Source organism: Ranitomeya imitator, chromosome 1 (genome assembly GCF_032444005.1).
Source record: "Ranitomeya imitator isolate aRanImi1 chromosome 1, aRanImi1.pri, whole genome shotgun sequence".
Classification (NCBI taxonomy): Eukaryota; Metazoa; Chordata; class Amphibia; order Anura; family Dendrobatidae; genus Ranitomeya; species Ranitomeya imitator.
In genome coordinates this window covers 72,922,087-72,949,537 of record NC_091282.1, presented here as the reverse complement: position 1 = coordinate 72,949,537, position 27,451 = coordinate 72,922,087, and the positions used below count along the sequence as shown (strand labels likewise).

At 45.0% G+C, this 27,451-nt stretch overlaps 1 protein-coding gene across 5 annotated transcripts in view; it reads right to left on the bottom strand.

Annotated features, from left to right (window-relative positions):
• UNC13B (unc-13 homolog B) overlaps window positions 1–27,451 on the bottom strand; it is a 321,122-nt gene that overhangs the window by 101,288 nt on the left and 192,383 nt on the right. For 4 of the 5 annotated variants that reach the window (XM_069747983.1, XM_069748004.1, XM_069747993.1 and 1 more), the window contains 6 exons: window positions 20,742–20,791; window positions 18,058–18,136; window positions 13,474–13,548; window positions 10,907–11,126; window positions 10,282–10,509; window positions 9,938–10,079 (listed from right to left, as the gene is read on the bottom strand). In XM_069747983.1, coding sequence (XP_069604084.1) covers window positions 9,938–10,079; window positions 10,282–10,509; window positions 10,907–11,126; window positions 13,474–13,548; window positions 18,058–18,136; window positions 20,742–20,791 — 794 coding nt within the window. Of the gene's footprint in view, window positions 1–9,937; window positions 10,080–10,281; window positions 10,510–10,906; window positions 11,127–13,473; window positions 13,549–18,057; window positions 18,137–20,741; window positions 20,792–21,680; window positions 21,704–27,451 lie in introns of all 5 variants that reach the window. The other variant, XM_069747974.1, reaches the window with a different exon arrangement.

Below are 27,451 nucleotides of genomic sequence, written 5' to 3'. Positions count from 1 at the left end.
TTCATTTATTATTGTGGACCTAATAAAGATGAGATATTGATCTATTCTGATAGAATTCTTTTGTGGTAACGGGAGAATTACCGTAGTCAGTGGCGTAGGAAGGGAGGTGCGGGGGGGGGGGGGGGGGCGGGCCGCCCCGGGCGGCACAATGTGGGGGCGGCTATCAGCACGGCTGCGCGCACTCATTCTCTGCTCCTTCCTCCCAGCATTATGAGGACTGGAGCAGAGCGCTGGCAGTGCGCGCGGCCGTGCAGAGTTACTGGCTGCAGTGTAGCAGGGGCACACAGTCACACATGCTGTGACTCACCCCCGCACCTGCAGTCAGCAGCAGAAGCTCCGATCCCGCCCCTCCAGCAGCGTCACAGCTCTCACAATGTGAAGAGCCATGGAGGGGCGGGGCTAAATGTCGGGGGCGGAGCCACGGACAAGCAGGAAGAAGAGGCAGAAGGAAATATGAAAATCAGAGCGGGAGACAGAAAAGATGTGAGAACAGAGACAGAAAACAACAGAGAGGCAAGACACAGGTGAGAAGTATATATGTATGTATGTATATATATATATATATATATATATATATATATATATATATATATGTGTATATATATATATATATATATATATATATATATATATATATATATATATATATATATATATATATATATATATATATATATATTACATCATTGTCTAAGGGTCACACTTCCGTCTTTCTGTCTGTCCTTCTGTCTTTCTTTCACGGATATTCATTGGTCGCGGCCTCTGTCTGTCGTCGCTGATTGGTCTCGGCAGCTGCCTGTCATGGCTACCGCGACCAATCAGCGACGGGCACAGTCCGATTAGTCCCTCCGCTGCAGTCAGTGCCCGGCGCCTGCTCTATACTCCCCACAATCAGCCCCCGCTCCATAATCCCCTCCAGTCACCACTCACACAGGGTTAATAGCAGCAGTAACGGGCCGCGGTGTAATAGCACTCCGTTACCGCTGCTATTAACCCTGTGTGTCCCCAACTATTTACTATTGATGCTGCCTATGCAGCATCAATAGTAAAAATATGTCATGTTAAAAATAATAAAAAAATGAAAAAACCTGCTATACTCACCCTCCATCGCCTTTCCCGCTCCTCGCAACGCTCCAGTGCCCGCTCCATACAAGCGGCAGCTTCCGGTGCCAAGGATGGTATGTGAGAAGGACCTGCCATGACGTCACGGTCATGTGACCGCAACGTCATCACAGGTCCTGCGCTCATACCAACCCTGGGACTGGAAGCTGCCTCGTGCGATACAGGGCCAGAATTCATCGGAGGGTGAGTATATGTTTATTTTTTATTTTAAGTCTGTATACTACGTGGCTCTGTGCTGTATACTCCATCACTGGGCAATATACTACGTGGCTGGGCAATATACTACGTGACTGGGCAATATACTACGTGGCTGGGCAATATACTACGTGGCTGGGCAATATACTACATGGCTGTGTTATATACTACGTGGCTGGGCAATATGCTACGTGGGCTGTGCAATATACTACATGGCTGTGTTATATACTACGTGGCTGTGTTATATACTACGTGGCTGTGTTATATACTACGTGGCTGTGCTATACGCTATGTGGGCTGTGCTATATACTGCGTGGGCTGTGTTATACACTACGTGGCTGTGCTATATGCTACGTGGGCTGTGTTATATGCTATGTGGCTATGCTATATTTCTCTGCTGTATCTGCATCATGAATCATGCTATGTGTTAAAGGGGGGGCCCACTGAGACTCTTTCGCCCGGGGCCCTCTAAAACCGCGGCCGGCGCTACAGCTGTTTAACGCTATTGACGTGCGGGCCCGCACCCGTACGTCAATAGTTAACAACAGCCACCAGCCATTTGGAGGCTGGCAGCTGAAGTCGGCCGCAGCGCACACGTCGACGGCTTCTGACGTCATTGTCAGTCGCCGGCGAGTGCACGCTTCAGCTGCGTGGAGAGAGCAGGAGCGCGGTCAGGTAAGCAGAACTTGTTTTTTTTTTTTTGCAGACCCTATCATGTGTGTTGCCCTATTTTTGGTAACCTTTGTGTGTATTGAGCCGAGGGGGGGGGGGGGGGGGGGGGGGAGGGGGCGCCAAACTCGGGAGCAGCCCCGGGCGGTAAAAGCTCTAGCTACGCCCCTGACCGTAGTCTACGCACAACTAATGAATGGAATTCTTCTCCTTTATTGTTGGACGTATTTTGCCAAAATAGGGCAGAGAGATTCCATGAGAGATACATGGAACTAAAAAAAAAAACATTTTTAGATAAAATAATGAATCAATTTTTTTTGTAAGTAGTGTTCTCTAGTAGAGAGTGCCTGGATTTCACAAACAGTTCTTGCTGTAGTGATGGCTACTTAAGGTACCGTCACATTAAGCGACGTTGCAGCGATATAGACAACGAGCCGATCGCTGCAGCGTCGCTGTTTAGGTCGCTAGGAGACGTCAAACACCGGCAACAGCTGAACGATGCAGGAGCGATCCAGTAACGTACTTATCGTTCTCACTGGTTGTTAGCTCCATGAAAAACCAATGCAGGCATCCTTGCTTTTGCTGTCAAACATGACGAATCACGCCGACCTGACGACCAAATAAAGTTCCGGACTTCTAGCTACGACCAGCGATGTCACAGCGGGATCCTGATCGCTGCTGCGTGTCAAACACAACGAGATCGCTATCCAGGACGCTGCAACGTCACGGATCGCTGTCGTTCTCGTTGGAAAGTTGCTCAGTGTGAAGGTATCTTTAGAATGAAGCTATGTATCATTTACAAAACTTCAACAAATGGTCTTAGAGGCTCGAAAGGAGATGGAGTTAGGCCTTTAAGTACAATGTTTAAGTACCAAGATGGAAGCAGACTAGAGACCCTAGGAGATAAACGGCTAGGTGCTCTCATTAACCATTTTATCCATCCATGATTTACCAGATCTTTACCAAACTATGAACATACGGCCGAGACTTCTACTTTAAGAGTACTGGGTGTGAGTCTTTTTCTAACCCCTTTTGGAGGAAAGCCAAGATTCTGGAGAGGACGGGATTTATAGGGTCAGGTAGAGTTTCATGACATCAGGATACAAAAAGTTCTTGGAATCTTATTATAAATGACATTTGTGACAATTTTTCCACTTTGCTGTAGAGTAAGGATGACTGCCTCAGAGGGACCCTTGGTTTATAGAATTAGGCTTTCAACTTAGCAGACATACGTTTTCTAGATTTGGAATAAAATGGGTCACTGGTTTAGAAAGCCCGCAGTGGTTGGAAGAATGAGTAAATGGTTCTTGTACCTTCACTTTGTTCAGCAGTACAACCCGGTGACCTGAGCTTTTTCTTCTTGAAAGAAGAACAGGAAACAAAAATACATAGACCAGGCCTATTTCCAGTGAAGGGTTAGAGCGTCTACCCCTAAACATGGACCACTGGGAACCAAGGTAAAGAAAACAGGTGACTTGGTGACTGGGGTGACCAACAGGTCTACATCTGGATAGATCCATCTACTACTCATCAGGTGGAGACTGAGGTTGAAACTCCAGTGTCTCAGGCTCAGAAGGTCTGCTTGCATGTTGGAGTAAGCGCACACAGGGAGGAAAGATGAAAAAAAAAAAAAAAAAAGGTAGCCTTCAGTCCAAGAAAAAGTGTGAGATATGATGTAGCAACAAAAAGTGATGAAAAGAAAAAATGTGCAAAACTAAAAATATTATAAAATTCCAATGTTGAGAATGTTCCACCAATAAGGTTAATTACTCCCGGCACTCCACCTATGTGGCGGTACAGTTCTGTTCAGATGCTGTCGCACGCAGAATACCATGGGAGGTTTAATCAATACCCATCTCTGTGAGTTTTCTGCTCAGTCTGTGTGTTATGAAAGGTTAATGTAATATCATAGTGGGGGGAATAGATCGTCAGGACCTCATCAGAGCAGAGTCTGTGCCCCCTAATCAGACGCGAGGAGCTGTCGGAGTAATCTCATTCACACCAGCAGAGAGGTGACAGGACGCAGACATGTGGTGACAATGTGCAGAGCAGAGAGGCGCGGTGACCTAAATGTCAGCGCAGACTGGAAGCATCGCCGTGAAACACACAGGCTGGGGCTGACACGGCTAATGTGGACTAGGGGTGCAGCAAGGCAACAAAGTGCCAGTGATGGACAGCCACTTCACCAGACCTTCTCCCTCGTATTACAGACGTGATCGATGGAGCAGAGCATCCATTACCGCCCATCAAATAATCCAGTCTTACCCCCAATAAAACATTAATTCTGCAGATCCTGGAACCTTTTCTTGTGTCACACCCAGAAACGTATCAATAACTGGACAACCGAGTGATTACTTGTCAATAGGACAGGACATGGCCGATGGGGTCAGCAATAATTGGATCACGTCAGATTCTGAAGGGACATATTACTAAGGCGAATGGTAATGCCAAGCTGTCAAGTCATTTGCATTTTGTTGCTCACCTGTCCTAGCGCCAGACTCTGAATTTAACTCCCCATCAGCCAATTCACTCTGTAGTCCACCTGAATATTCAGATAGTCAGTGTACGCTAAACAAGCACCCCCATGAGTCACTATTAAACCCAGGGCCAAAGAGAGCCTCCTGACTATCTCATCTCAGCAATACCACACACCTGGCTCTGCACTTTCAAAGCACTACTTGCACACTCTGCTCTGCCTGGTCAAGGTGCTAGCCCAGTCTGCATACCCAGTTCTACTGTTCCAAGGTGATGTCGGCACACAAAGCTCTGCGGAATCATGTCTTCACACTGGACTCTACTGCTGTTGTATCAAGGTGCCTTTTTGCATACTAGGTTGCAAGATGCTCTCTGCACACAGGACTCTGATGTTTCGGAGTTCGAGACCACACACTTTGCTCTATTAAAGGTACATGACTGAATAACCTGCTCCACTATGCCACTCAATTCTAAGCAGCGTCCAGCATATTCCGTGCCACTGTTTCACGCTGTTCCACGTGCAGACCTGCAGATCCAGCTCCGCTGTTCCACGTGCAGACCTGCAGATCCAGCTCCGCTGTTCCACGTGCAGACCTGCAGATCCAGCTCCGCTGTTCCACGTGCAGACCTGCAGATCCAGCTCCGCTGTTCCACGTGCAAACCTGCAGATCCAGCCCCGCTGTTCCACGTGCAAACCTGCAGATCCAGCTCCGCTGTTCCACGTGCAAACCTGCAGGTCCAGCTCCGCTGTTCCACGTGCAAACCTGCATATCCAGCTCCGTTGTTCCACTTGCAGAACCGGGAAATCCAGCTTCGCTGTTCCACGTGCAGACCTGCATATCCAGCTCCGCTGTTCCACTTGCAGAACCGGGAAATCCAGCTCCGCTGTTCCACGTGCAGACCTGCATATTCAGCTCCGCTGTTCCACGTGCAGACCTGCATATTCAGCTCCGCTGTTCCACGTGCAGACCTGCATACTCAGCTCCGCTGTTCCACGTGCAGACCTGCATACTCAGCTCCGCTGTTCCACGTGCAGACCTGCATACTCAGCTCCGCTGTTCCACGTGCAGACCTGCATACTCAGCTCCGCTGTTCCACGTGCAGACCTGCATACTCAGCTCCGCTGTTCCACGTGCAGACCTGCATACTCAGCTCCGCTGTTCCACGTGCAGACCTGCATACTCAGCTCCGCTGTTCCACGTGCAGACCTGCATACTCAGCTCCGCTGTTCCACGTGCAGACCTGCATACTCAGCTCCGCTGTTCCACGTGCAGACCTGCATATTCAGCTCCGCTGTTCCACGTGCAGACCTGCATACTCAGCTCCGCTGTTCCACATGCAGACCTGCAGACTCAGCTCCGCTGTTCCACATGCAGACCTGCAGACTCAGCTCCGCTGTTCCACATGCAGACCTGCAGACTCAGCTCCGCTGTTCCACATGCAGACCTGCATATTCAGCTCCGCTGTTCCATGTGCAGACCTGCATATCCAGCTCTGCTGTTCCACATACTTTTCAGCTTATCCACCGCAACTATATTTCACTGCACAAATGCCTCTTGTCCAATTGGTTCTCTCACTACGGCTTAGTGAATTCACTTCACAAGGTGAGCCATAACACATTTCCAGTAGGAACAATAGAAGAATGACAATGCAAAGTTCAAAGAAAATATGCCTTAGATATTCATGGGAAATCTGAGAATTTATAAAGACAGACAAGTCAGAAAAGCGGACGGGTTCTCTAACAGCAGTCATGAAAAGGTAAGAGCAACTCGAATTGCAAATAAGATAAAAATTAATCAACCACACCCAAAACAACACTCAGCTGAATATTCAGTGAATTTCTGACACCAAAACCTACTTTGATTTGGTGAAATTATTTCATCAGGGTATGCATCAGATTCATATCTTGCACTGATGAGGGGCAAAAATGCCAAAACATCAGTATGCAAATGGAGATTCTGGTCTGGCTTTATATCCAGTCATGAAGCAAAGCTCTTTAATAAGTTAATATTGACTTAAAGGATGAATACTTCCAATAGGTGGCACCATAGACCCAGTTCTCTTCCTGTGTGTAGAGGCAATTTGCATGTTTTTTTCCCCAGGGAGTATTGCATGGCCTATAAGTCTCCTTATAACACTTTGTAGTCTGAATGCTTAAGACTAAAAATCTCCCAAGCACACTGGTCCGCCGATACCCCAATGCAGAAGACCATTATAAAGCACAGGACTATTGTATATCTCCTAACTTCACTCTAGAGAGGTGACAGGCCTCGGAAACGACCATTAAAGCTGCTTTAGCAGTGAATGGATTATAAGACCTGTAAGTAAAACTTAGTCCTGGAGATAAAGGAAATGTGAAATCTCATGATTTTCATTTTGGTCACCCACATATGCTGGAAAGAAAAGGATTAATAAACACCCCCGCATAGTTCTAGGTTACACATAAGCCTGTGTCACCAGATGTCACTGCAGAGACCTCCGTACCCCACTGAATCCGCCCTGTTCACACCACGCTGTACTATGACAGCTGTAATAAGCGCATGCTGTTATGTGCAGTTCATTTTCAGTTTCGGCAGTAATTGAGCAATGATTCATTAGTGGTTTAATGTCGTTCCACAAATAGCAAATGGAGAACGAAGCAGAAAATCACAGCCGAGAGGCAGGACAGTGACATTACTTTCCCATTAGGAGGCCGATGACGAAAGCCTGTAATTAATTAGACTGAGCGGCCGTTGGCGTATACTGCAGATACCGGTGCCTGCACTGTGAACTGGGAACCGCCTCTTAACCATCAAATTCAGGATTTTAATCAGTCCCATTGCCCCCAATGTATAACCTCCGACCCCCCACCATGCTGCCTGCCCTTACTAATAAGTGATAGATCGGCTGCTGGTGCAGAGCTCCCCGATACCAGCGCGGTCTTGTAATAGGAGCCGCCAGGGTAACAAGGCCATTTCTGACATTTCTTTCTCCCAAATCTTCTCTAAACAACCTGCGAGTGATATTATTGAGAAGTAGAAGGAACCGCAGCAACTCAGCCACGAAGTGGAGACCCCATAAACTTACAGATCGGGGTCACCGAGTGCTGAGGAACAGAAGGCAGAAAAGTCACCAATGCTCTGCTGACTCCATAAAGCCAGAGTCCAGACCTCCTCTGGTAAAAACATCTGCAAAAAACTGTGCTCCCGCCAGGAGGATAATGGCCGAGCAGCTGCATGCAGCCTTACATCACCAAGCACAATGCTGAGCATCGGATAGAGAAGTATAAAGCCACCACCACTGGACTCTGGAGGAAACGTGTTCTGTGTAGTGACGGATCAGACGTCTCTATCTGGCGTCTGATGGGTGAGTCTGGGTTTGGTGAATGCCAGGAGAACGTTACCCCCTGACTGCATTGTGCCCGCTGTAAAGTATGGTGGAGCGATAATACTATGGGCAGTTACCAGGGATCAACTTGGGCCTCTTAGTGTCAGTGATGGGAAATTGTAACCCTTCAGCACAAGACGTTGTGGACCACTGTAGCTTCCAGCTCTGTGGGAACAGTTTGGGGAAGGCCCTTTACTGTTCCCCATAACTGTACCCACAAGGTCCATACAGACATGGTGGGGGGAGTTTGGTGGAAGAACATGAGCGACCGCACAGAGACCCGACCTCAGCCCCATCCAACACCTGAAGAACAAGAGCAGAGGCCGTGAGGCCGGCCGCTCCCCAACATCAGTGTCTGACCTCACAAACGCTCTTCTGGGTGAAGGGGAAAACAATTCCCACAGACTAAATCCACAAACTTGTAGAAATTCCTCTCAGAACATGAGCTGCCAACAGGCCGACTCCATATTGATGTCTATTGATGCATTATAGGAGGTGATAAAAGCCCCTGTGGGTCTAATGTGAAGGGGTCCTAGACTCAGACTGTAGAGGATGACCAGAGAGGGAACAAACCCACCATCAGCCTCCATCTTCTGCCTCACGAGTCTGCGCACTCACCCCCTGCAATATTTTGTGCTACTGGAAGATTGTGCTCTTTTCACTGTGTCATTTTGGTCCATCTCCCCCAAAATCAGCTCATTCCCCTCCTGAAATATTCAGTGCCGCTCAGTATTCAGCTGGGAATTGCCCACTATGGCATGCTGGAGAATAACTTCCATTACTGGTATATATAATAGTTGGTGTTGGAAGGGTAGAAATTCCATGAAGACAATAACCTAGGAAACACGGGATGATGTTGCACGAACGATGCCTCATTGTGCGGTGGCTGCTGGCATTGTCTCATCCTCCGCCACTTCAAGGAGTAAACATACGAAAAAGCATCAACGGCAGCTTGTAAAGTGATCTGTGCTCAGCCCCGGGCCCGTGACTCAGAGACGAGCCTCCCATTACAGCGCAGTCAGCCTTAATGAGGTATTAAACCAACGCCGTGCAGAAAGACACTGCTTTGCTCCGAGCCCGGGGGCCAATGCCAGCACATAGCACAAGCCCCCCTAACTGACTGCAGCTCTTCAATGGGCAATCCCATCCCTGACAGTGATGGGCTATGCCCATGTTTAACTCGGGAGCAAGGGTCTCAGAGATGGACCCCGCATCTGTCTTCAGGATGCCACTAGGAGGGGGTCTATGGTGGTCACAGATCTCAAATCAATAGAGCGAGCTGCAACTATACGCAGTGAGCAGGGGCCCTGTAGTAAACATTGGTGAAAGTCTAGAAGACATTTATCGCATTATTTGCAAGTGCGTTCAGGGGTCGAACGGACCCTTTCATCAGTTCATAATCAATTCAGTTTGGGAACTGTCCTGGCGAAGAGGGTCGGATTGACCCCGAAAAGCAATGATGCTCCTTAACTGAATAAAGAATACTTGCCGACCAGCATCCCTTCCTCCTTCTTAGGTCACAATTATCAGAATGGAAACTTCTAAAAAGGATCATACAGTCAATCTGACATGGGTTTTCAAAGTATGTATAACGGCCTCATCCGGTCTAAGATATTCATTTATGTACGCAGTTTGTATTGTGATCTCTGGAGACCGGTCCGTTGTAAGAGTTATTGGCAGCTCCCCCTGTACACCGGGATAAAGTGACACTAGGGCGCAGCACGAACAGTAATATGGGATGGAGAAGAGGTTGCTCCTCTTTTTCCCAGTGCCAGAACATCTTTGTGTAAGTACTAAAGTTATTTTTTTTTGCCATGTGTCCCCTTTCCTAACTTCTTGGTTTAGGCGTCATTGAGGACCCAAAGTTGATAGTCTGAACCTAAAAAGTCTCACAGAAACAAAGCTTAAAAAGTATAGAAATTTGCATTTCAATTCCTCATTCTTGTCAACATCTCTGCTTGCTGTAAGTAAGTGGTGATATTCTTCTGTATAGGTAGAGGCTGACATTTTACCATGACCTAAACCTGCTTACACAAAGCATCAGCCAGGACAAGACAGATCTGTGTAGACCAAGACCAAAATTTGAGACATCTTATAAAAATAAACTTACAAATAAAATTTCTCCTCCCACACCGGGTTCAGGTTGCCGTATATTGTTTTTGTTCTCTTCTTGGTTTTGCCCACTTGAACGGTGACGTAGGGGTCGCTTGAACCCGTCTTGTCCTTGGCTTGAAGACCCTGAGCACAGAGGACTAGAAGGAAGAGGACACTTGTGTAAGACACGTATTCCGCTGTGAGATTACGATTACATTTCTGTTCTTCCCCGAGAAGACAGATCTAAGTCTAACTCAAATTTTCATCTCTAATCTTCTTTATGAAGACCACCCATATTTGAATGCAGGTTTGGGTTGTAACCATGTACATAGACACCACAGACATGGGCAACATCCTCACCTGTGATGGTGATCTTGGCCGACCACTTTGATGTGCCATCCAGGACGCTTTGCTTCACGGTCTTCATCTGCTGGGCATGGATAACCTTGCTCACAGTGAAGACATCTCTGATGACCTCAAAAATCTCAGGTTTGTTTCTTTCCCTGATCTTCATCCGATCCTTCATAGCCATGATGATGTTCTGGGTGCGGTCCTCTGCTCCATGCTTGGAGCTCTTCTCTGCTGCACCTGTGGAGGAGACATCATTGACCGGCACACATGAAGCATGGATGTCCCCCCAAAAAAGAAGCAAATGTCATGGCAGGAGCACATCAAAGGTGGAGCGATGGTTACCCCAGAGGGGAAGAGAGGGACGACCAGAAGCCAAATCTCCGCTGTCAGATCTAACAAATGCCAGGCAGGTGGCAGACACCGTCACCATCTGACAACCTTTCCAGGTGACTCAGTGTTAGAAAATTCTGCCATTCCAGACATATATAGCTGGCAAAAAAGTTAACCAGGGCTACACTCCGTATCCAAGGGCCAATCACATACAGCGGTTCAAGAACAGGGCCGAAATTCAAGATGGGTGAGGTGAGGGCAGATAATGTGGGCAGTAATAAGACGAAGATGGAGGGTCACTTACGTTGCAGACAATCGGCGTTCAATAAATCTTGGCACTTCTCATGACACTTGACCCCACATTCGGTGCAGCGCATCCCTTGTCTGGCTATTCCCCACAGTAGGCCTTCACATTCATAGCAGTAGGTGGGGGTCGTGGCCGTCCAGATTTCAAAGTTGTGAGGGGTTGTGCAGGATATGGGGTAGATTAAGGCTTGTAGAGTCTTCTTATACACATGTGATTTCTGGAAGAGAAGAGGAGAAGAGGTATAAAGAAAAGTGTCACTATGCACAAGATTAAGGGCAGTATTATAGTAGTCATATTCATATACTGCACATAGGAGCAGTATTATGGTAGTTATATTCTTGTATATAGGGGGCAGTATTATAGTAGTTATATTCTTGTACATAGGGGGCAGTATTATAGTAGTTATATTTTTGTACATAGGAGCAGTATTATAGTAGTTATATTCTTGTACATAGGAGCAGTATTATAGTAGTTATATTCTTGTACATAGGGGGCAGTATTATAGTAGTTATATTTTTGTACATAGGGGCAGTATTATAGTAGTTATATTCTTGTACATAGGAGCAGTATTATAGTAGTTATATTCTTGTACATAGGAGCAGTATTATAGTAGTTATATTCTTGTACATAGGGGGCAGTATTATAGTAGTTATATTTTTGTACATAGGGGCAGTATTATAGTAGTTATATTCTTGTATATAGGATGCAGTATTATAGTAGTTATATTCTTGTACATAGGAGCAGTATTATAGTAGTCATATTCTTGTACATAGGGGCAGTATTATTGTAGTCATATTCTTGTACATAGGGGCAGTATTATAATAGTCATATTCTTGTACATAGGGGCAGTATTATAGTAGTTATATTCTTGTACATAGGGGCAGTATTATAGTAGTCATATTCTTGTACATAGGGGCAGTATTATGGTATATTCTTGTACATAGGAGCAGTATTATAGTGGTTATACTCTTGTACATAGGAGCAGTATTATAGTAGTTATATTCCTGTATATAGTGTTTGTAATATAGTGGTTACATTCTTATATGTGCGGGGCAGTATTATAGCAGATATACTTAAGTGCTCTAGGTCTAGTCCTTATGAATAATGTTTCTTTGCAATTTTGAGATCATTTCAAAAGGGTTAGTATGTTCACTGTATTGCAGGGTACATGCGCTCTGGTTCTTGGTTGTGGCATACAATTATTCTTATTTTGTGCTTTTTATAAATAATCACTGAATTATCTGCCAGATGCTACGACTATTCGTATACTGTCGCTCACATATGGCAGAAGAATCCTCCACACACTCTTCGCCTCTCAGAATCTGAACTTAAATAAGTCATGACAAGGCTGTGAGGGGGCACGGGGTCTCCAAGACGAATGCTTCCCATGAACCTAAGATTGTACACTCCTGCGTCACAATTTTATGTCAGCATTTGCAGGGTCAGTCCCTCAAGAAATCGATAGCACATTATTCATAAGCTATTTATTTCCACATCCAGGCAGTGCTCTCCCCAAGAGTGCAGAATGCTTATCAAGTGGAAAATGACAGAACTGCGCTCCTCCGCTCCTGAGTACAGGCAACGGAGGCTCTAGATTATCACATTCATACATATACATAATTATTACGTGGCTATGCAGCAGCTGAGGAGTGCATTATGAGGTTTGGCAGCAGCTGAGCTGTGCATAATGAGGTTATGCAGCAGCTGAGCTGTGCATAATGAGGTTATGCAGCAGCTGAGCTGTGCATTATGAGGTTCTGCAGCAGCTGAGCTGTGCATTATGAGGTTATGCAGCAGCTGAGCTGTGCATTATGAGGTTATGCAGCAGCTGAGGTGTGCATTATGAGGTTATGCAGCAGCTGAGGTGTGTATTATGGTCTGGAGCAGCTGAGGCGTGCATTATGAGGTTCTGCAGCAGCGGAGCTGTGCATTATGACGTTCTGCAGCAGCTGAGCTGTGCATTATGAGGTTATGCAGCAGCTGAGCTGTGCATTATGAGGTTATGCAGCAGCTGAGGTGTGTATTATGGTCTGGAGCAGCTGAGGTGTGCATTATGAGGCTCTGCAGCAGCTGAGGTGTGTATTATGAGGTTCTGCAGCAGCTGAGGTGTGTATTATGGTCTGGAGCAGCTGAGGTGTGCATTATGAGGCTCTGCAGCAGCTGAGGTGTGTATTATGAGGTTCTGCAGCAGCTGAGGTGTGCATTATGAGGTTCTGCAGCAACTGAGGTGTGCAATATGAAGTTATGCAGCAGCTGAGGTGTGCATCATGAGGTTCTGCAGCAGCTGAGGTGTGTATTATGGTCTGCAGCAGCTGAGGTGTGTATTATGAGGTTCTGCAGCAGCTGAGGTGTGTATTATGAGGTTCTGCAGCAGCTGCGGAATGCATTACGAGGTTAAGCAGCAGTTGTGACATTATATGAGGTGCTCAGGTGTGTATTTTGAGGTTCTGCAGTAGCTGAGGAATGAATTAAGAGGTTCAGGAGCAGCTGTGGCATTATAGGAGGTTCTCAGGGCCGTATTTTGAGGTGCCAAGATATTTCATTTGTGGATGCAAGATTCTTACCAAGTCTTCGTCCTTGAGTGACGTTCTGGTGGCCATAGCGGAGGTAATGCCGGCCTTCCTGGACTGCACCAGGGACTGTAAGAAGAAAGATTACTGCGTTACACCTGAATTACAAGTTACTGTCATTCTTCCAGCTTACTCGAGACACCTTGTAGAAGTCAGGACAGTGACCTGCAGGGGTGCATAGTCCAATATGTAAGATTTCGGGGGGCTCTGCAGCCTGTGGACTGGCCTGTGACCCGCTGGCCTGCCACCTACGAGAGCCTTGTGTCTACAGCTGGCATCAGCATTAACAAAATGTTTTCCCCTTGCAGATCACCTCCTGAATCCTCAACTTCTTCTAGAATTAGAATCTTGGTCCAGAAAGAAAGCAAATCATAGTTTAAGCAATAAAATAAAAAAAATTTGAAAGGAGAAATTACTACGTGGAAAGGAAACACTATAAGAGGAGGAAAAAGGGTAATGCATACATGGCCAGGGAGGACCAGGGACATCGGTGCGGACCCCCGGGCATGTATGTAGGGGTGGCAGAGGTTACTGAATGGGGGCTAGGGTGACATCTGCCATTCAGTGTCCATCACTGAGTGTAATGAACCTGGTGGTGTCGGGTCATGGCGGTGTTTGCTGGAGAAGATTTTTTATGTTGGGGGTTCAACTTCGGACAAATACTACGGATGCGGTACTTCCTAATCTAAAAAGCCATAGAAGATAGAGTTTGTAGCTCAACACTCCCATCTTGCACCTGTTTGCTCCATCTTTGGAGACATGCATTAGGCAGGGCACCTTACAAAGGGTGGCAAAAGTATAAAGCGGAAGAGGAAATCGTGCTGCCAATCCGAGCCATTATCACCGATATCGACCAGACGCCCATACATTATACCTTTGTATTGCAGAACAGATCCTCTATAAATGTGCTGTAAAGGCTATGGACACCTTTAACATGGAAAAAATATATATTTTTGCCTATATTTTTGCTTACCCTTAGTTAATAAAACTGCAAAAAGTGTAAATCTGCAAAGTTCTCTGTTGCATTTGTTTTCAGATTCCCTGCAGTTTGCAGCCTGGTCCAAGATTCAGATTTTACTTTTGTGGTTATGTCTCTCCCAGTAATACAAGCTGGACGAAACCATGTATATTTCTCTCAGTAATACAGGCTGGATGCAAACCATGTATATTTCTCTCAGTAATACAGGCTGGGTGCAAGCCTTGGATATGTCCCTCAGTAATACAGGCTGGATGCAAACTATGTATATTTCTCTCAGTAATACAGGCTGGATGCAAACTATGTATATTTCTCTCAGTAATACAGGCTGGATGCAAACTATGTATATTTCTCTCAGTAATACAGGCTGGATGTAAACTATGTATATTTCTCTCAGTAATACAGGCTGGATGCAAACTATGTATATTTCTCTCAGTAATACAGGCTGGATGCAAACTATGTATATTTCTCTCAGTAATACAGGCTGGATGCAAACTATGTATATTTCTCTCAGTAATACAGGCTGGATGCAAACTATGTATATTTCTCTCAGTAATACAGGCTGGATGCAAACTATGTATATTTCTCTCAGTAATACAGGCTGGATGCAAACTATGTATATTTCTCTCAGTAATACAGGCTGGATGCAAACTATGTATATTTCTCTCAGTAATACAGGCTGGATGCAAACCATGTATATTTCTCTCAGTAATACAGACTGGATGCAAACTATGTATATTTCTCTCAGTAATACAGGCTGGATGCAAACTATGTATATTTCTCTCAGTAATACAGGCTGGATGCAAACTATGTATATTTCTCTCAGTAATACAGGTTGGATGCAAACTATGTATATTTCTCTCAGTAATACAGGTTGGATGCAAACTATGTATATTTCTCTCAGTAATACAAGCTGGGTGCAAACTATATATATTTTTCTCAGTAATACAGGCTAGGTGCAAGCCTTGCATATTTCTCTCAGTAATACAGGCTGGATGAAAACCATGTATATTTCTCTCAGTAATACAGGCTGGATGCAAACTATGTATATTTCTCCCAGAAATACAGGATGGGTGCAAGCGTTGCATATTTCTCTCAGAAATCTCTATCCTGCAATTATTTGCTTTTCATGTGCTTTCCTTCTTGTCTTTAACCTGTTTTCTCTGCCTTCCCAGAGACTGTAGATACTTTTTCCTCTTTCCACAATATGGAGATGTGTATACCACCCTCCTCCCTGCTGTTATCTTTGCTACTGAAAGAACATATGATGAAGCAGAGAGGGCTGTCAGGAGTAGAAGCAGGAGCTCTGACGGATTTGCAACATTTTTGCAGATTGCTCAACTAGAAAAATTACTTCTAGACACACCATCAGCAAAATGGTAGACAATGTTATTGAATAAGATTTAGTACATTTCTCAACTTTTAATTTAGGAAGCAAATGAACATCATTGAAAAAAATTGTGCAAAGGTGTACATAGCCTTTAACCCAACATCTGCAAAATAAATGCGCTCAGTGTAAATTGAATAGACTGCACTTACACCGGGGCAGGGGAGCTGAGCAGCCAATGCATGGCAACTAGGACCAGCTTTCTTTTCACTCTTTTATTGTAAGACATAGGCACAATAGTAATAATATAGATGTGAAGCTTTTCATTGAAACCTTTTCTACGAGAACACAAACCGGATCCGTGAAAGAGAATAAATGATCCATTAGTGGAAATATGGCAGGGTAAGTATGCGGGTCCATTAAGTCAGTGATGTAGGGAGCGCTGCCAGCCAAACAAAGGATTGATAACAGGTCATGCCGCAGAGGGAAGGTAAAACGGTACTAATGCAAGGGATCCAAGGCCCGGCGCTTACTGTGGAGAGGAGCTACTTACCATCGCCTGCAGAATAGGGGGGCAGCAGCATATAAAAGAATTGTAAGAGGTTAATTCAGATAGAAAATCATCCGGAGAAGTCGGGCTGTTAACATTTACTGTGGGGCTGGATCTATGTGTATGGGATTAATGGAGAATATCATGCCCATAACTCATGGAGATTGATGGCCACAGATCACAGCTCATCACTGGAGATCCCAGCAGTAGGACACCGCTCCCCAGCTCCTTATCACTGGACTCCTAACAAAAACTTACCAGAAAATTTAAGACCCTGAAATTTCCATAAAATATAGCTTTTATTTTATTAATGCCTGACAAAAATGTAAGACTGGAAGTTGATTTCAGGCGCCAGGGACTGGCCAAAATCATTAAAGAGAATCAGGCTCTATGTAATCTGAGAGCAGCATGATGTAGGGACACAGACCCGGAGTCCAGACATGTGTCAGTTACTGGGCTGCTTGCTGCCGTTTTGACAAAATCCCTGTTTTATCTGCTGCAGGTCTAGCAGTTCTCGGAATGCCGAGCTCGGTATAGCCCCGCCCACATCACTGGTCGCTTTCTGCCTATGCACAGAGAACACAGAAAGCTGCCAATCAGTGGGGTGGGCGTGGTTACACAGCGCAGTTGACTAGGAGGCACGAGGCACCTAGTCCTGCAGTGATAATCTGCTAATAAACCATTAATTGTATTAAAACCACAACATACAGCAGCTGGAATTAAGGTCTTTGCCCCTACGTGATGCTGCGGTCAGAAAACAGCAAAAACCTGCTGACTGATTCCCTTTCAGCCAAGATGGATCTACCACTCTGTCCCCAGTAACAAAAGCCTGTGGATCCACTAATCTCTCAGGAGGATCTTCTTATCAACAAATCATTACTAAAGAGGACATCCTCACAAACAGACATGGGATGAACCTCAGCTGAGCTGCTAATTGATGGGCCAACCATCTAACGCATATTGGGATAGCCCCAATTTCCCACCAAAGCCAGATGTTAGTTGAATGAAGGGTCAGACATGTTGGATTTCAGCTTGTCTGATCGTTTTCTTCCCATGGAAGAGAAGCTGCCGCCAAAAGGCGTACGACAACAATTTATTCTCCACTTTTCAATAGAAGTAGTTGTGTTTGGGTGAAGGAGAGAGTTTGGAAGGAATTACTAATATAATGTGCTGGATTGTATTGTTGCCGTTGCCTACTGCATTATACAAATACAAAGGTTATTAAAAATTGTATTAATAGTATAACATTTAAGACAACTTTCATAAAAATTTTGTCAAAGAATTGCCAAATATAATTTCAGATCTCTTAAAAAAACATTTTTATTGATTTTATTTTTGGAGGGCAGAGGAGGGGGGTATGTAATACTAAAACAGAACTAATCATACATCTTGAGAGCATCGAGGTGAGCTATTATGATTATTAATGACGAGGACTGATCTTATACACAACGACCGCTGCATTTTATATGTTTTTAATAATTTCTTTTTAGATTTTAATTATTGTCTTAATATTGATTTGGTGGCACATTTTATAGATAGCATATTAAAAAAAAAAAAAAAAAGGGGGGGGCAGACATTCATCTCGCCTACCTATACAATGTTAAAAGCCAAATCTTCCTTTTACAGTAACTAAAAGGGAAATGGAGTTCAAGAATAGTAACTCGTCACTAATACGCATGTATATGGTACGGCGCGATTATTCAATCTCCGCCACCGTAAACTTACCAAATCGCTAACCAAAGGAATAGGCTTCTTCTTGCGAAGGTCAGGCATACTGTCAATGCCATACAAGCCTCCGGCAGGCCTGGGGGAAGAAGTGCAGAGAAAGCAGGAAAATTAACTCACAATTTAATTCAGAAGTTGTAACGATAGAACCGAGAGCAACAAAATGCTGGAACCATCAGTGGTCAGAACGGAGTCATAGGGTCAGACATGCGGCGGATGAAAGAGAACTATTATCAGAGGAGAACGATTCCTCCGCTATACAGTACGGCAGGGCGGACTCGAGCTTCTTACTTTTGCTTGCAGAAGGCTCAAAAGGTCGAGAACATGTGGAAAAGCTGAGCAAAACCAACCAATGTAAAAAGTGAACATTCAGCAGAAGTTATCACACACTAGCTCCAGTGTCTGGGGGTCACAGGATCTCCTGTGATGGGGTCAGATGACGCTCATTCAGATTAAATGTATTGAGGCGCAGAGATCCACCAGCTCCCTGCACCGCAATACTCATTGCTGGCCAATCAGAGGCCGGTAGCTGATATCGGCGTCCACGTGATGGCCGATGCATGGCAGTGACATCAAGCATCGCCTGAGGCTGGCATGGCAAAATCAGATCCCGGCCTCTATCACAGCTGTAGAAGAGGACAATGTGAGTTATGGGAGAGAGGCAAGGTGGCAAGTATTGTTTATATTTCTTTAAATGAGTTCGAGAAGAGGGAATAAAACAGGAGACATTATAGGATCGGTTCCAGGACGGAGTGCACAATGGCCCAAATCCTCAACAGGATGAGGCCAGGATGGAGAACATTATACCAGGATGAGGCCAGGATGTGAACATTACACCAGGATGAGGTCAGGGTGTGAACATTATACCAGGATGAGGCCAGGATGGAGAACATTATACCAGGATGAGGCCAGGATGGAGAACATTATACCAGGATGAGGTCAGGATGGAGAACATTATACCAGGATGAGGCCAGGATGTGAACATTATACCAGGATGAGGCCATGATGGAGAACATTATACCAGGATGAGGCCAGGATGTGAACATTATACCAGGATGAGGCCAGGATGGAGAACATTATACCAGGATGTGAACATTACACCAGGATGAGGTCAGGATGTGAACATTATACCAGGATGAGGCCAGGATGGAGAACATTATACCAGGATGAGGCCAGGATGGAGAACATTATACCAGGATGAGGTCAGGATGGAGAACATTATACCAGGATGAGGCCAGGATGGAGAACATTATACCAGGATGAGGCCAGGATGTGAACATTACACCAGGATGAGGTCAGGGTGTGAACATTATACCAGGATGAGGCCAGGATGGAGAACATTATACCAGGATGAGGCCAGGATGGAGAACATTATACCAGGATGAGGTCAGGATGGAGAACATTATACCAGGATGAGGCCAGGATGTGAACATTATACCAGGATGAGGCCATGATGGAGAACATTATACCAGGATGAGGCCAGGATGTGAACATTATACCAGGATGAGGCCAGGATGGAGAACATTACACCAGGATGAGGTCAGGATGGAGAACATTATACCAGGATGAGGTCAGGATGTGAACATTATACCAGGATGAGGCCAGGATGGAGAACATTATACCAGGATGAGGCCAGGATGGAGAACATTATACCAGGATGAGGTCAGGATGTGAACATTATACCAGGATGAGGGCAGGATGTGAACATTATACCAGGATGAGGTCAGGATGTGAACATTATACCAGGATGAGGTCAGGATGTGAACATTATACCAGGATGAGGGCAGGATGTGAACATTATACCAGGATGAGGTCAGGATGTGAACATTATACCAGGATGAGGGCAGGATGTGAACATTATACCAGGATGAGGTCAGGATGTGAACATTATACCAGGATGAGGTCAGGATGTGAACATTATACCAGGATGAGGTCAGGATGTGAACATTATACCAGGATGAGGTCAGGATGTGAACATTATACCAGGATGAGGTCAGGATGTGAACATTATACCAGGATGAGGTCAGGATGTGAACATTATACCAGGATGAGGCCAGGATGGAGAACATTATACCAGGATGAGGCCAGGATGGAGAACATTATACCAGGATGAGGTCAGGATGTGAACATTATACCAGGATGAGGGCAGGATGTGAACATTATACCAGGATGAGGCCAGGATGTGAACATTACACCAGGATGAGGCCATGATGTGAACATTATACCAGGATGAGGCCAGGATGTGAACATTATACCAGGATGAGGCCAGGATGTGAACATTATACCAGGATGGGGGACATTATAACAGGAGCGGGCCAGGGTGGGGGACATTATTACATGGGGGTGCAAACACATATGTCAATATAGGATCTACAATGCTATATAGCACCACTTATCTGCTAACTTGGAAGAATAAATCTTAATCAGGGTTTCTGATGCCATGTTTCCTGCTCTCAGGAGTGAATACCAATTACGATATATAGATTATATGCACACACTTGCTATAATGGAAACCTGCAGCTGACTCCCTTCATTCAGTGGCCTGAGCCTCGCTGTGATCTGCAGAGCATCTTCCCGGCATTGCATTGTGTAATAAATCAATTATTCCCAATGATCAGTAGGAAAATATGAAGCGGCCACAGAACACAAACAGCACAAACAGAATAAGGAATGAAAGAGCTCACCCTCCTCCTTTAAACCACGGTGGCTTTGATGGGTCTCCGTCATCTTGTGTCTGATGGTGAAAAACAGAAACACAGGTCAATATCATGATAGGAATGGGAGTTCTAGTACAGAGCACTTATACGTATACAGCACACACGGCTCCCGTCATATATACCACATGTACACCGCTCACGTGGGGCCCGTACAGTGTCCTCCTGGCCCTCCGCGCCTTCCCCAAAGATACATCGTAGGCCCATATACATACACATCATCACATATAGGGCAGGTATAGAGACTGCTTAGAGCACGTGACCCTTCAAGAGGTTCATCAACCAAACCAAAAACATAGGCTCAGATTCATCCTGATAGGCAATTTATGCCTTGATTGAGGATGCTCAGGAATAAAATGCGCCAATTTCATTAAGAGGAGCGCACCCCCTAATGAATTTTAGCTGTCGTGTGCCACCGCAAAAAATTTTTTTTTAAAAATGTACAGACATGTATAGCTGAAAAGTGCCGTAAAATCTGACGACCAGTGATTAGCAGCTTTCTGACAATATACAGCTGCCTGCTGACGGATTCACTAACACCAGGAGACCACCCTTCTGATGAGCACCAAGGACCTGGAATAGATCGAGGCGTGTGCATGCACTGCCATTGCTCTCGGCAGCAAAACTCCTCTTTACACATAACAATGTGCTGCCGAGAATGATGATATTCTGTACAGCACAAAAGATCATTCCACCAGAAGAACGTGTGTTTTTTCATTCATAGGGTCACTGGAAGCCTGTTTCGACTCCAAGACTGTCATGAAACATATCTGAAGATCTGCGACCATGTAAAACTATTCACAGTACTGCGACAACCACAAGTAGTCAAATTACAGGTAGAGACTAAGGATATTAAAAAGTCATTCAGATAATGTATACATATAAAAAAAAACAAAAAACACAATTAACCTGATATTCAACTTTAAGACCCTCTGTGCATGAAGGAAAGAGCAGAAGAGAAAGTGAAGGTTAGTAGAAACGGCGAGCGGTCCGGGGGCACACTGAGCGGGACATGGAAGGTGACGAGGGGCCAATGACATGGTAACAACACCAAGGCCTCCGCCAGAGCCAAAGTCGGTCATAGATGCAAAGACTATACCCAAAATAAGAGTTTGGTTTTATTACCAGACTGCTCTTATAATAGGGGGTAAGTTGAGGCTCTGGTCGAAATCCATCGCAATACAATAAAAAATAATTTCCTGCTAATGGCAGAAATGGCAACCAGCGCCGAAGAAAGCAAAAGCTGTCCCATAAATGTTAAGAAAAAAAAGAGTCTAAGTTAGGAATGAGCATCTTGTCCCATAGACTGAGTGATATAATGGATTGGATGGGTTATCCTTGCATCTATGGCCTACTTAAAGGGGTTCAACTATCCTTTTTAAAATCATACCTCCCACCTTGTTTTGATTTTCTGGTTAATTTGACAGTCACATAATAGGGCCCAATAGACAGGCAGACCTCAGCAAAGATAGGGTGTTCCTAGGATTATCAGCCTGTCTAAGTGGGCCTTTATACAGAGTGTACAGGGAAGAACGGCGGTGAGATGGCGGACAGGGAAGAACGGCGGTGAGATGGCGGAAAGGGAAGAACGACGGTGAGATGGTGGACATGGATGACAGCAGCGGCATGGTGGACAGGGAAGATGGCTTAGAGATGGCAGACAGGGAAGACGGCAACGAGATGGCTGACAGGGAAGACAGCAGAGAGATGGCGGACAGGGAAGACGGCACTGATATGGTGGACAGGGAAGACGGCACTGATATGGTGGAAAGGGAAGACGGCACTGATATGGTGGACAGGGAAGACGGCACTGATATGGTAGATAGGGAAGACGATACTGATATGGCGGACAGGGAAGACCGCAACGAGATGGTGGACATGGATGACAGCAGCGACATGGCGGACAGAAAAGATGGTGAAGAGATGGCGGACAGGGAAGACGGCACTGATATGGTGGACAGGGAAGACGGCACTAATATGGTGGACAGGGAAGACGGCACTGATATGGTGGACAGGGAAGACGGCACTGATATGGTGGACAGGGAAAACGGCACTGATATGGTGGATAGGGAAGACGATACTGATATGGCGGACAGGGAAGACCGCAACGAGATGGTGGACATGGATGACAGCAGCGACATGGCGGACAGAAAAGATGGTGAAGAGATGGCGGACAGGGAAGACGGCACTGAAATGGTCGATAGGGAAGACAGTACTGATATGGTGGACAGGGAAGACGGCAAAGAGATGGCGGACAGGGAAGACAGTGCTGATGTGGCATATGGTAAATACAAAGGGGTTATGTATAATGAAGACCACTGTACTGAGGGCTGGTTTCGAAGCCATCCTTAAGTTGATAAGATGATCACCCCGTACGATAAACTGTACAATATACTCCACACCATACAGCGAAATGTCACAAAACTGTGCACAACACAACACACTATACAGCGGGACACATCCACAGGGAGCGATGTGGTAAGAGGTCAAGAACTAGGATGATCCTTCTCTGTGACTGAGCTGTGGATCTGAGGATTACTCTGTAGTCGCCGGCTTCCCTATGTGAGAACAGCGGCACTGAAGTCCATCTATAAATAAAGTGTGAACTTCTTACAACGCACTGGAAATCAGAGCGGCGTAACTCGTACACAGCGCACTTCATGCTTTTGTGTTAAGGACAGTGTCACACTGCAGTCATAGCAGCGAATATTCATTACATGGGTAACAGAGCCGCAGAGTGATGTTTTTGAGGACGAGTCTTTGAGAAAACCACTGTGCCGGGCCGGGCAACATTTACAGCCGATTCCAATAACACAGTAAAAAAAAAAAAAAAAAAAAAAAAAAAAAAAAAAAAAAAAGATTAAGATCGGTCTCACCTTTACAAGAAATAATGAGCAGCCGACATTTATACTACCTGGTGTCATAGTGCTGAACATTATTGAGAAACAAGCACCCAGACGGCCACGCCAATACCGCCATAATCCTAATATACAAAGGTGACGACGGGTGCCCTGTAATAGGAGATCACTGACATGATAAACCTTTGACCGCTAGAACAATACTCAGACCCAAAAAATGAAATACAAAATCAAAATAAATTAAAAATCAAAAAAAAATTGGGTGATGACAAGGAAACAAAACAAAAAAAAAAAGAAACAAAATTAGGACATCTCCATAAATAAAATAAAGAGTTACGGTTCTTGGAAACAGGGAAAAAAAACAAAAGTGAAAAATGAAAACTGCCCATGCCAAAGCACAAAGACTCCATTTATTAAGCACTCGGTCAGGGGCGCCCGGCTGCCCGCGGGTATGCTCTTCTTTATCACACTGTATTTTTCACGGAAGCTGCTAATACACAAATAATTAAAGCTGTCGCACATGAGAGCGGGGAGCGGAGACCACGTGTTCATCGCCTGATCCCACAGGCAAGAGATAATTAACAGGTTTCACCCTCCAGGTTCCTACACAACAGACACGTTCCAGGGGCTTATTAGTTACAGACCGTGAACTGCGTGGGTGACGCAGGGACCCCCTCCCCCGCCAATTAGTGTCATTTCTCCAGTAGTTTAACGATAACGTCAGAACATGGGGCCTAATGCTAAATGACAATTGGCCGCTAGTAATGAACGAGCGTGCTGGGATAAGGTGTTATCTGAGCATGCTCAGGGGATAACCGATTCTTTGGCATGCTCGAAAAATATCGTCGAGTCCCTGTAGCTGCATGTCTGGCGGCTGTTGATAGTCGCAACATATGTAAAGATTGTCTGTTTCTTGGGTAATCCCTGCATTTGTTGGACTTGATTTATTCATAAAGAGACTAAATGCTCCATAAAAGCAAAGTATTTGGTCACCTAGAATATACCAGGCAACAGGCACCATCATTTGCAGATGCAAATGAACCACAAGTCCCAGCATACTGAACCATACAGTATTATAATCTATTGCGGAGAGGCCATTGCTCCCTGCATTAGGCTGTCACATAAAGTTGGTATAAAAGGAGATTTTTGTGTACTCACCGTAAAATCTTTTTCTCTTAGCCTCTAATTGGGGGACACAGGACCATGTGGACAGCAGAATAACACCCATGGTCCTGTGTCCCCCAATGAGGCGACAGAGTAAACAATACTGCTCGTTTTCACTCATCTTGTAAGGACTGACCTAAACGTCTTACCCTGCAGCCACGTCTAAAGCTGCGTCTCGTGTATTGCTGTGCGCCAGGAACACCATTAGTCAGATGCAGGAAGTGCAATTTAAAGATGACCTGTCACCCAGCAAAAAGTGGGCAGTGTCACCCTTTTTATTTCAGATGCTCCGCCGAGTATTTTTTTTTCTTTTTTAAATCCGCCATATAGTTCCAGAGTTACGAGGCTTTATATACAGTGTGCCCATTTTGATGTACTTTGCCAAGGGGGCATGGCTCACAAGAGGGGGTGTTTGCAGGCAGCTCTAGATTACAACCCTGTGAGCAACGCCTTCTTGGTCAAAAAATGACATTTGCATTCTAGGTGCCCATATAAAAAGTGCCCATATTTCTTGTAACTATATGGCGGATTTAAAAAAAAAAAAAAAAAAAAAAAAACTGGAATACTTACATATTATGATTTTTATTAATTAACAAAAATAGTAATCTTGCAATTTTCACACACTAGCCACTAGGGTTTCTTTAAACTCATACTTCAGAACTTTTTATTTATTTTTTCATATGTTTTAAAATATTTGCTTTGTACTTTTCACTGAACTTGTTATTTCCCTTAAGGCACTTGAAGCTGCGATTGTCTGACTGCTTGTGCTGTATACAACAGTGCGGCAGTACCGCGGAGCGAGCGAGCTCACCTCATGAGCCAGCTCCATACACTCACTACATGTACAGTGGATGTTGTGAAGGGGTTAAAGCAAAGATGGTTGAGATCCTGAGAGCTAACAGAAAACCTGCAGAATTGTAAATGTGTCTCTGGTTTGAATGGAAGATCACTTGTGATGTGAAGATCAAAAGTGGACCTTACAAAAGTTTTACATCATTACTCAACAGGATAAAAGGTCTTAAAGGCTTTGCCACCTTATCTGAGAACAGCATAATGTAGAGGCAGAGGCTGTAGTTTTGATAAAACCACTGTTTTATCAGCAGGAGATTATTACTACAGGACTAGTAAACCTGCTGCCATGTAGTCCTTCGTATTCAGGAACTCTGTAAAACCCCGCCCCCACTACAATACTGATTGAACTGTGCATAGGCAGAAAGCTGCCAATCAGTGGTGTGGGCTCGGTTATACAGAGCTCAGCATTTAGAAAAGTGCTAGATCTGCAGCAGATAAAACAGAGATTTTATCACAACTGCAACAAGCAGCCCAGTAAGTGACACATCGCTGGAACCGGTGACATACGTGTGCCTACATCAAGCTGCTCTCAAATGGGATAGCACAAGAGGTGGTAACAGATTAAGTTTAAAAAACACAAAAAAAAAACAAACAAAAAAAAAAAATACAATCATAGAATGTCAGAGGTGGAAGCGACCTCCAAGGTCCTCGTGTCCATCCCCTGCTCAATGCAGGATTCACTGAACCATCCCAGACAGATGTCTGTCCAGCCTCTGTTTGAAGACTTCCATTGAAGGAGAACTCACCACCTATTGTGACGGCCTGTTCCACTCATTGATCACCCTCACTGTCAAAAAGTTTTTTTCTAATATCTAATCTTCTCTCTTTCAGTGTCATCCCATTGCTTCTCATGTTCCCATGTGCAAATGAGAATAATGATCCTTCTACACTGTGACAGCCCTTCAGATATTTACAGACCGCTATTAAGTCTCCTCTTAACCTTCTTTTTTGCAAGCTAAACATTCCTAGGACATGGTTTGCAGTCCGCTCACCATCCTGGTAGCTCTTCTCTGAACTTGCTCCAGGTTTTCAATGTCTTTTTGAAAATGTGGCACGGTGCTCAGAACGACAACGATGACGACAACAACAGTAGAAGAGATTAGTGGACAAGATGGATTAGTGCTTAAAGCCATTACTACAGTAGAAACTATGGGGCAGATTTCAGAAAAGCGGCTGCTGGAATCGGTACCTGCAATTTCTATACACATTTTCCCTAGATGGAACCCCAGTAAGCTTTCAGCCACATTTTCCTCCTTGGCTTTAGTGACGACGGCCAAGGATCTTGGCTCATTACCGTTCTATAAAGTTGCACTTATCCACTAGACAGATTATAGTTCCCATAGAAATAATGAGGACATGGAGGCCACTTCTAGGCCCTTTTCCCTTTCAAAACCCCTAGCAAAGTCTGTGCTAATGTCTGGAGGCAGCATGAAGGGCATGAAATGAACGACACAAAAGAAAAGGCGGCTGATGGCCGTGCAGGTGACTGCCGGCTACACACACCGGGAAGGAGTTGGCTCTCACTTAATCTTAGAGTAAATGATTAGTAATTAGCAATTATGCAGCATCAGGATGTAGGCTCTGAAGTCACAAGGAGAGAAAGCTTTTCAAAAATGTTTTTAACATACGTCTTTTATCGAGCAGCCGGCAAATAACAACCTGCAGATTACCAGATTAATACCCCACGGCAGAGAGGTAAGTGTAACCTCAGCACTCCATGTTCCCAAGGAACAAGATGGTCCTACAGAACTGGGGTCACCTCCGAGGGGCGTTCACTGTACGACCTATTCCGAGAAGAGGAAACGA